The 11,240-nt window shown below is 40.2% G+C and overlaps 1 protein-coding gene and 1 long non-coding RNA gene across 2 annotated transcripts in view; one reads left to right on the top strand and one right to left on the bottom strand.

The window, feature by feature from the left end:
* The first annotated feature begins 113 nt into the window (after positions 1 to 113).
* LOC122654520 overlaps positions 114 to 11,240 on the top strand; it is a 21,344-nt gene continuing 10,217 nt past the window's right edge. Inside the window, exon 1 of the long non-coding RNA XR_006331923.1 lies at positions 114 to 124. This is a non-coding gene — a long non-coding RNA (uncharacterized LOC122654520). The remainder of the gene's footprint in view (positions 125 to 11,240) is intronic.
* LOC122654517 lies at positions 8,879 to 10,950 on the bottom strand. Its single transcript, XM_043848642.1, has 2 exons — positions 10,857 to 10,950; positions 8,879 to 10,824 (listed from the first exon to the last, which is right to left on the bottom strand). The coding sequence occupies exon 2, from the start codon at positions 10,822 to 10,824 to the stop codon at positions 9,133 to 9,135; it is 1,692 nt and encodes a 563-aa protein (XP_043704577.1). The 5' UTR covers positions 10,857 to 10,950; the 3' UTR covers positions 8,879 to 9,132.

Below are 11,240 nucleotides of genomic sequence, written 5' to 3'. Positions count from 1 at the left end.
ATGCCCCAAGTCTATATCTGGTGTTTGGCTGCTTTTGGCTTAACAGCCCTGCATGGTGCTTGCAGCCAAAGATAAAGTTGTGACAGCTAAGCAAGATACCCATGTGGCCTTCCAATTCTTCCATGTGGCTCGCCCTGATTGTGTGTGGGTGCATGGCCCACCAATTTCTAATTTTAAATATTAAAATTATTGAAAAGCTTTTTTTCTCACTCACATCTTCATTGAGATTTGGTAAAATAAACAAAGGGTCTCAAGCTTCAGTCATGGAGCATGGAGAGAGGGGGAGAGCACATGGCTCATGCCTGTCTTACAACTACTAGTCTCTCAACAGTTTTGCTTAAAAAACAAAATTCCTCTTTGGAATTTTTCATTGGGCATATACCAACTCATTCTTCATTTTAGTTTAAGTTTAAAAGAGGATTTCAGATTGACTAAAATTCTCTTTTTGCCCTCTATGTTTGTGTTTGTAAATGGTTGAGACTGGTAGCTGGACAGGAAATTTGAGAGGGGGAAAAATAGTGATTAGGTCCAAAATGCTTTCCATGACAGTATTGGAAGTTTAGGATTTGGGACAACACAGTAGCTGTGGTGAGGAGACATACCACTACTTAGCGAAAGCCAGCATTGTTTATTCTAATTTAGATTCCGATTCAGATTTAGATTCAGAGGAAGTTGATTCAAACAGAACCCTTGAAATCCAATGTGTATCAATTGAAATCCATGATCTAATTCTGATTCCTTGAACCATGACGAGACGTCACCCAGCTTTTGGAATCTATGATCTAATTCCGATTCTTCGAATCATGACGAGACATCACCCAACTTTTCGGCTCTTACTACGGTGCAAAAATCAAGTGATTGACCACCTAAAAAAAATTGGAGTTCCAATAGATATTTGGAAAGACCCATGGATAAGACGGTGGAATCCTGGATTAATTAGTGTTGTTAGTAAGCAGAATACCATATTTCAGCATGTTTCTGAACTTATATTATAGATAGGCAATGGAATGTTCTTTTGAAAACCTTCTCTTTTTCTCACTCCGAACTTAATTCCTCCAGGGTGGGACTCTTTGTGACCTCATGACTCATCTATTGATTTGGTTGTTTTCAACCCAGATCCCATTTGTGATCAAACACCATTCATGGCTTTGTTTTTTCTCAGTTAATTTTTTATTTTTTTATGGATTGTGAGGGATTATTGTCTCTTTATTCAGACCCACCACATAAACCCTGACCATCCATTAATTATATTTGTGATGGCAGTTTCTTAAAGGAAACAAACAAAAGCTGGTTGGACTTCGGTAATCTGTTTCAACAAAAATATTATTGTTGTTTATATGGATTTTCGTTACAAAAGGCAAAATCCTTAACCTTCGACAGACTAGACATTTGGTCTGATTGTTAGAAGTTGGTAATGATGTGCCATAAAATCGCCATCCACTCAGAGCGTGACATGTGGATGGATCGGCGAAGGATCGAGGACCGAGCCGAGCCCACGGTGCACGGCGTTAAACCGGTCACCAACAAAGAGGGCGGTCACCCCGTCCCCAACATGGCCGAGCTTCTCGGTCGAGCATTAGGCCCGCCGAGCTCGCTCAGATCAGCCCTAGGCCGAACACCCGGACGACCTGAGTTCGGTTGAGCTCACACATACTCCTGGGGGCAGCTCCCACGCCAATTGTGCCGAGCGCGAGGCCGAGCACTTAGGACACAGTCGTCCGAGGCCGAGCCCTCTCCAGAAGCAACAATCACGACTTATCGGGGATCGCGGAGCCGCGTTAGCACAACCCGAGAATCACGAGGTGCTAATCGGGCCACGATCCCGGCACAATACCAAGGTACACTCCAATAAAGACACTTACTTCATTAAGAGTCCCGCTTCGAAAATAACTCTCCACTCCGCGCCGCGTGGAAGAGCCCTACCAATAGAGGACTCTTACCATGCAAGGACTCTTCCAACCGCCTCATCTCATCTTATAAATACTCAGGTATGGAGCTCAAACGCTCATCTCACTTTCACTAAGCTGTTATGCTGTTGCACTGGAGACCTGACTTAAGCGTCGAAGAATCTTAGGCCAAAACCACACCGGCTTTCTTGTGCTCACTCGATTTTTGCAGGCTCATCCGTGGACAAATCGGGCATCGGAGGTTTTCCTCCGCAACAGGTAACATGGGCAATTGAAGTTACACATCATTGGCCATAAGAAGTATTCACTTTTTTGTTGGATATAAGATCTGTACTGAAGTTATTTACACATGCGTGTATCATTAATGAGGCTAGAGCCTTATATTTATCCAGCTCATAGATTAGCTATACAAGCTAGATCTGCTGGAATCAAAACTGATAGTTTGGACATTGTGTCCTCGTTTTTTTCTTAGGCAGTGTTTGGTATGTATTCTTGGAATGCATTCTAGATGGAATTCGTATTCTCAGGCGATAAAAATAACTATTTTTATTATCCGAGAATGAAAAATCGACCTACGTTGCACACCAAACACAGCTTTAATGTTTTCTTTTTTTTTTCGTTCTTATTGAAGAAAAAGTGGCTGACCAACTTGCCGAGCTAGAAGAAGCTCAAAACACTATCCGAAAGGGTTTAGAACTTGGAAGTTGCAAATGGGGTCTCACTCCCTCTAGTCTAGGCATCCATGATCAATCCAAGCTGTTAGGTTATTAGTTTTCTGGGTACTTAAAATCTTTAGCCCACACACTGTATCAAGTCAATTATGTTGCATAAGCTCTCTCTCTCTCTCTCTCTACCAGCCAATGCCCAACAATTTCCCTTCTAACCCACTTTTGAGCTTTTATACTGAATGGATCGATGACAATCATTCTCATTATATTGAAATACTACTCTAAGATAAGGGTGTCAAAACCTAGCGCGAACCGTTACGACCGACCAAAATCGATCGAAAAAACCTGGATCGAACTAAATCGATCCTTATTGGATTGGTTTTGGACTGGAATATTGTAAGATTGGCTGAAAACTAGACTACACCGGACCGATTGATAACAAATCGAAAACCGAACCGAATGAAACCGATAAAAAAAAACATTGAGTATAAGGTTATGAATAGATGGATTGATTATCCTTTGATTTCAATATTAGTGAGCAATTTTCTGGTTGTAAGGGGAATTTTTACAAATCAATGAGCATAAAATTATGAAAAAAAGGAAATTGATTTGTAACCATGCTTCTTCCATTGATCTCCTTGTTTACTAGACAAAATTAGTTGTTTATCAAAAAATGATTTGATAGTAGGGTTCTTTTTATGATTTCAATATTAATTATCTTCTCAGTGACTATTCATTGATTTCAATTTTAATTATCTTCTCCTTACAATTAATGATAAATAACTATATGATTTGTAACAATGATTTCGCTATAAACTCTATTTATCCATTGCTTTGAATATTAATTATCTTCTATTCTTCCCCCTTTGTTTGGATTACAATATGAACTCATGAACATATCAAATCAATTTTCTTATTTTTGGTTGTATACTTCGTTTTTACTTGGGAAGGTGAATTGAAATGTTTTTATCGAATCTTTCCTCACTACAAATTATGAATTTAAGATTTCATTGTGACTCAAACCTAAAAGCAAACCGATCTAAACCGGCATTAACCCGATCTTAAAAACCCGAAATAAACCAAAATAGATCGAAAACCAAAATTTCTTAATGGTTTGGTTTTGGTCTCACCATTTCGAGACCGAAACCAGATTCTTCAAGACCAAAACCGAGCCAAACCGACCGTTTGACACCCCTACTCTGAGGTGATCTCATCCTGTTGCTCTTCTTTTTCCTTTTTTTATGGGTGAAAACCAAATTTAATTGCTGAAAAGTAACTACAGGAGTAGTATCAGTCCCCAAATACATTATATAATAGGAAAGGATAGCGATGAGAAGAGGGTATTCACAGTGAGAAAGGGGGAGAGTGGCACTTCATTTGCCAACAAATCCACCACTGAGTTCTTTCCCTATACATGTGTTGTAATCTGATAAAATGGTCCATGTAAAGAATGGGTATCAGCTAAAATATGTTGGATATATCCTGGTAGGCAAGTGCATTTTTTTTTATCTTGTAAGAAAAGCAGAATAGATATTGAATCTCCCTCCACCCTCAATTTTGATTGCTGTGGTTAAGTTCTGAAAACATCACTTCCCCTGCAGCCTGCAGTGCATTTGTATTCTCACCCTTGGGTATGCAGTTAGTGCAGACCTGCCATTGTGGTCTTTTACTACTAAAATTTCCACTGGCCCTGGATTTCCAAGTGCAGAACCATCAGAATTAGCTTCCCACAAAAATGTTTTGGTGGCCTTTTCCATGCAACATGTACAGTGGTTTGAAACAATAAAGTGTTTGTACTCAATGCTGATTGTCCCAATTTAATGGACTGATGGTGAAGATGATTTGGGATTACAAATTTGCCATAAAATGTTGAGATGAAATTCAACCATAGAGCCATAAGATGAAAGTTTTCAAAGATTGAAATTAAGTGGGCATGCCTTATAGTTGAGCGAAAATTAAAGTGCTCATCTGATAGAGGCGATTAAAATTGAGAGGAGAGAAAAATGGCTATAATCCATAAACAATCACTGCATATGGGCATGGCATGAAAATATGCTCCAAGGTAGCTTCACCATTAACACAGAGGACATAATGTTTGTACTGGGAATCCACAAGCTGAATAAGAGTAACAGATGTGGTAATACCTGATGAGCCAGTTTCCACAAAAACAGGTGCTGTTTTGAAAGATATTGACCATGGCACAGCTGTAGCCATTATGAAGAAGATATTGTAGTTGCAGTGGGAGAGGGGCTTGGAGGCAATATGATCCAATAAGCAGATGCCACAGAGAAAAGGCCAGAGGATGTGAGGGACCATTTTATCTCTGTCAACAGAATGTGATGGAGGAATGGATGTAATTTTATCAGCAACATGTGGGGGCTACAACTCCTGAAGCAGAGATATATTCCAAGTCCTATTTGGTAGGATAAGGTCCGCCACCATTTTTGGAGCTTGACGGAACCAGGGTGGAGGGCACTGCGATAGTAGCTCAAATAGCAGCCACAAGATCCTGTTTCTTTTCACATAGATTCATTGTTCCTCTATATATTTGATCTAAATTAAAAACCATCCCATTAATCAAATTGCCGGTGAATTCACACTCAGAATGGCAGTTTACTAAAAATTGCAACTATTTGGAGTATAGTCTAGACTGCTATTACGTTCTAATTTATAGTCTTATGTCTGAGGAGAAGATTTTTCTTTGTTAGGCTTCCTTCCTTCTTTCATTTTTTTTTTTTTTGGGGGGGGGTGGGTGGGGGGGGGGGGGAGGGGGTGTGGAGTGCTGATTAATATGTTTAATGATGGCCTAGGGCATCAAAGTTTATCCAGCAATGCCTGCCATAATCAGAACATATACCAAAGAAAGGAGTTACTAGCATGGATTAAATGTTACAAAAGCCAAAGAACACATTGACCTTTTTTCTCTTTTTCTATTATATCTGGCAATTTTTCTTAGAAGAAGAAATTTGAATAACCAATAAAATTTTTCCTTGAGTTTTTGTACTGCATTGTTGATCAATATTTTTTTTCCCAGTGCATCTTGTTAAGCAATTGGCAATTCACATAAAAACTACTCTTCGAGCGTGAAACCTTGAATGGAGTTCATAATTGCTTTACCTTTTCAAGTTCCTGCTGAAAATGATTAGCTTTAAAGATAATGCCATAGAGAGGTCAAAATTATGTTGTCTTGCATACATTTCAAACTAATCAGGTGTCAGGACATTGCTTGTCAAAAGAAAAACAGCCTTTCTAGAAATAATAAATGTGTTGTCTAATACTTTATATGGTATAATGCACCAATATTAAATGTAAGAATGTTGTCTAAACTTATCAGGACTTGGCAAATTTGTTTCTTGCAGTGGACCTGATATTCGTACAGCACAGAAACATTTTTTTATCAAGATTTCATAGTTCTTATGTATACATCTAGTAATGTGTTTTCTAAAGGCACCTGAATTTTGCTAGTTTGCATTTTAAACAAGGAGACTGCCACAGGCAAAGTGCACAAACCTAACAGTATAGAAAAAAAAAAAAAATAATGGTTTGACCACATATGGCTTCCAATTGCCGGCTTACTGCAGCAAATAGTTTTTTTTAACGACCTTACCAGCTAATGGGGATGTCATCCCATCAGGATGTAGTAGGCTTTCAAGATTGTAATCACCTCCCCCCTCCTCCCCCCCCCCCCCTCCTTCGTCTTCTTCTCTGACAGCAATGCTTGGAGAATCTAGTTATTCTACTTTGAAGTTCAAAGAAAGCATAAGGAGAAGGGAAAAAAAAAGCAGCAGATTGGCAAGACCATGTGCAAATTAGGAAGCACTATGGAACCCTATCAAGCTGCAAGGACAGATTGTGTATGATGTTCAGTAGTCCAAGTGATGCGGATTTATCATCAGACTGGGCATCTTTCCTTAGGAATAAGTCTAGGGTTGGTTTATATACATGTTGGGCCTTTGGTCCCATGAGTTTTCAATGTAATAGGTCACTTTTATGGACCTAAAGTAGGGGTAAATAGGTTGCATACGGGATTAGTTTCTATACTTGGTTTATTTCCATGTTTTAGTGTTTTAAATTGAACCAGTCCAAAACTGGTTTGACCTAGTGGTTCAATTTAAGTGACTTAAGTCACCCTTTTTTTATTTAATGTAATTTTGTTTTTCTTTGGGTCCACACCTCCCACAAATTAGAAAGGGAAGGTGATGTTAGAGTTGGCCGGCAAGGAGTATTTACATTTCTAGGCTGATTAGGACAGCAGGCCTTTTGGCCATTATAACAACAACAACAACAAGCTCAGCCTTATCCCAACTTATTGGGGTCGGCTACATGGATCCAATCAAACAAAAGAAGGTAGAAACTGGAAAGCGAAAGTGAGGAATGGGAAATGAGATGAGAAGTGAAAAAAAAAAAAAGAACAATGGAAATAAAGGAAAAGTAAAAGAGGGAAGAGGCACAACCTAGCAAGTCAAGAGAATTTCAACTAAATAGGGTCTGCTACATGGATCCTTGCCCTCCAATATGCTCTATCCGAGGTCATACATGGCATGAGATCCAAACTATGCATGTCCTTTCTCACAACTTCTCCTATGGTCATTTTAGGTCTGCCCCTCGCTCTTTTAGCTCCTTCAATTGGAATTATATTACTCCTCCTTACTAGAGCGTCCCTAGGCCTCCGTTGAACATGACCAAACCACCTTAAACGACTCTCTCAGAGCTTGTAATTGATCGGAGCAACTCCCAAGTCAGCTTTAATACGGTCATTCCTTACTATATCTATCCTTGTTTTTTCATACATCCATCTTAACATCTGCATGTCTGCCACACAAAGCTTTTCGATATGACACTTCTTAATTGCCCAACATTCTGCTCCATGCATCATAGCCGATCGAACAACAGTCCTAAAGAACTTTCCTTTAAGCTTTAAAGGAATACGTTGATCACACAGCACTTCGGACGCACCTCTCCGTTTCATCCATCCCACTTTAATTCTCTCTGAGACATCATCTTCTACGTCACCTTCTTTATTTATGATTGACCCCAAATATCTAAAGTCACTTTTCGGTATCTCTCTTTCCTCAATTTGCACCGTGCCAGTATCCATCATAGTGTGACTAAAATTACACATCAAATACTCCGTCTTCGATCTACTAATTTTAAAACCTCTTGTTTACAGGCCTTTTGGCCATTATATAGGATATTACCTCTAAATTTTGAAAATCTACTATTGCTGCTATGCAACTTTGCTTCTTCTTTGAAGATTTGCTTTGTGTCTGATCAAAGCCGGTGGGTTTGGTGTTTGATCCAATCGACACCTTGCGATGTGAAGCCAAGGTGGTTCTATTAAAGCTCTTTTCAAGTTTTGTGTTCAAGATTCAATTTTTAAACAAGTTTTTCCAGCAAACAAGATGCTGCCAGGTCAATTCTGCAACTACAAGTAAGTTGGAAGCATCCCCATCCTTCTTCCCCTAATTCTCTACAACCCCAACCCTAGTTTTCCCCATTGTTATTTTCAAGTTTCCCATACCCTAAATTCCCCACAGACCTAACCATCCATCCATTCAGCCCCATACTAGGACCGAACATCCCTCTCCCTCCCCTAGACACTCGATCCAAAGCTGGTCAACTTTTGACCAGCCAAAACCCTAGATTCCATTATTTTCCTCTTTTCCAAAAACCGAAACCGTAAACATATATTGCTTTTAATTCAAGTTTACACGCTTCCAACCATCAAAACATCTCATGACCTTCACTGATAGACTCCCCTACCTCAACTTGACATAAACCCATACATCAAACCCTAACCCTAATTTCACCAAAAACCTATTTTTGACCTAGCTGATTCACCTGTTCATAACAGATCCTAGTTGTTTGGCTCCTAGTTGGTCTCCTACCAAAGGACTACATTACCAAGTAGCTTGACATAAGTAGGACCTGATTCACACTACAGCAATGATTTAATATAACTCCAATAACAGATAGAAGGGTATCAAAGCATAATGTAGCTCAAACATAATGAGCATAATCTGATTACAAGCTGCGCATCCCCTACTGTTGAAAAGCACAACAATTGAGCTCAACTTTTGAGGCAGATAACAGGAAACCGGAAACAGAAATGGAACGAGAGCTAATACAGCATTTGCAGTCGAGAAGCAACATGCAGAGAATGGAAGTCAGAGTAGCACTTTATTTGCCAAATAAATTAGTTGTTGACCGGTTTCAGAAACATAAAGTGGCTAGAATTATAAGGCTCTCACAGTGAGTTATGAAGCATGTGGGACACAGGCAAACTAAAGTCCAACTGGTGAATAAGCTAGAACCCACTTCTCTTTCAAATGAAATTTCATACATAAGCTACCATCTGATAGGTACCAATAACCTTATGAGTTGTCGAATGAGTCCAAACTATTGGGTTAACTCAAAGCAACAACAAGTACACCTCCGAGCTCAGTCAAGAATTCTACACTGATTATAGGCTGTAACAAATCCATGCAAGAAGTCAAATAATCATGTGGAAAATCATTTGATGCATTTGCACTAAGTGCTTAGGTTTGCCTATCACCTCAGTGAGAATTATGGTTGTTGATGTTGTTTCCAGCCAAATGATGAAGAAGCACACCAGCTGCAACACTAACATTCAAGCTTTCAACAGCCAAGAAGGATTGAAATTCTTCACCAGAGCATCCACGGTCCATCATCTCAGTCTCAGCTTGAATTCTCCCTGCAGAGACGGTGTGAATGTTTCCTGGAATTCTTATCAACTGAGTACAAGATCGCTCAACTAAAGGCCTCAACCCAGTGCCTTCACTGCCCAACACAAGTACAGTCGGTGCTCCAGGCAAAACCTCATCCAAAGGAACAGCTTTTGAAGAAACAGAACCGCCTAGGATCCTCCATCCATTCTCTGCAGATGATGTCAAAAACTGCATCATATTCTTGCAACATCTCATCTCCATCAGTTCAAGGGAACCTGCACTAGCTTTGCTCACAACACCACTCAATGGAGCCGAATTTTTCGCACACAACACCACCCCTTCAGCTCCAAAGAAATATGCAGAACGAATGATGGCCCCTAGATTCTGAGGGTCCATAATTTCATCTAAAGCAACCCAGAGAGGAATCTTATCTTCCTCCATTGAAACAGGATCGAGTTCCCGTATGCTTACCATCTCCAATGGTGAAGCATCTAATACCAAACCCTGATGGGGACGATTATCCACAATCATATTGAGGTCATGCTTTGACGATTGTGTTTTTGTCAATCCTATTCTTTCAGCTATTTTCAGAACTTTCTCAAACCCCTTCTTGTCTTTCTTCTTCCTATTATTGCTACTCAAATCCAAACCTTCTTGGACATAAAGAGTATAAAACTCTCTTGTTCCTGCCGACAAGGCTGCTAAAACTGGACCGACGCCGTAAACTGCTTCACCGACCATCTTTGGTATAGTTGATTCTGTAGCCTCCCTCCACGTCTTTCTACCCCAATTCTCCTGTTTATTCCACCTTCGCAAATCAGGATTGTCCAGCCCAGACCCAGATTCGATATCGGTAATTTTTCTGTACCTACTTCTAATCTTATTCCACCTCGGATCGTTATCAATCTCAGCATCATTTTCTTCTGTTTCTACACTTTCATCAATTTCCAAAGGACTACTTCTACTTCTACGACTTTCCATCATGTCCACCATTCTGCTCTCACCTTCTCCATACCCCGTAACAGTCTCTCCCTCGTTTTTCTTTAAGAATGTATTTGCTGATTCCTCCCAGGAAGAGCGACTAGTCTTCCCATTCGGCAGTTTTTCCAACCTTTTCGCCCCCTTATTATTGTAAGCTGCTATCCAAGGTAAGGTTTTCTTGTTTCCTGCTTCACTACTACCCTCCATGACTTTCTGATGAGACCAATTCGAGTGATTTCTGGTTCCAATTAGACGAGCACTTTGTAAGGCGTTTCTAAGGTGAAACCCAACTGAGAAATTTCTGGGCTTTACTCTTCTACTGAATCGAGAGGTGCTCAGATGAGAACCAGTGGAGAAATTAATGGGTTTCAGCGCTGGGAGGGTTCCGTTGGTGAGTTGACAGCATAAACCAGATAGGCTCCTGAATTGAACTCCATTGAGGCTTTCCAGACGTATTGGGTAAAACCCATTTGAGAGCAATTGAGTTTTCATGCTCTGAAAGTGTTGAGAGCATTGGGATCGGGATGAAACCCTAAAAACCCTGGGAAGACCACGACTCTTGGCGAAATTACAATTCATAATGGGCATAGAATATTAGAAACAAAATCTAAGACAAAATATTCATGTACAGTACCTCGATTTCACGACTAAATTGAGGAATTAGACAAAAAATTATCCCCATATACGCGCGATGCGTTGCAGGATGAGGCAGCCTCAGACTCAAACTGATATTTTGAGTTGGGAGCGGCAAGCAGAAAATGTATGGCCCAAGGGCCAAGGGTGCAACCTTGTCGGACCAGACCGATCCGAGTTGGGATTTTTTAAACCCCAACCCAACCGTAGGTCCCTTTATAACTCAGTCCAGGAGGCCCAACCCAAGTCGAACCTGATCGTGACTATGAGAGATATTCTTCCCCTAAAATAACTCCGCAACTCGGAGTTGTGACTCTGATTGGGATTATGAGATTTTCGGTAACCTACTAGAAAGCACATAG

The sequence above is a fragment of the Telopea speciosissima genome, chromosome 3 (assembly GCF_018873765.1).
Source record: "Telopea speciosissima isolate NSW1024214 ecotype Mountain lineage chromosome 3, Tspe_v1, whole genome shotgun sequence".
Taxonomy (NCBI): domain Eukaryota; kingdom Viridiplantae; phylum Streptophyta; class Magnoliopsida; order Proteales; family Proteaceae; genus Telopea; species Telopea speciosissima.
Note: the sequence above shows the minus strand (reverse complement) of the source record. Positions and strands in the feature narration are given on the sequence as shown.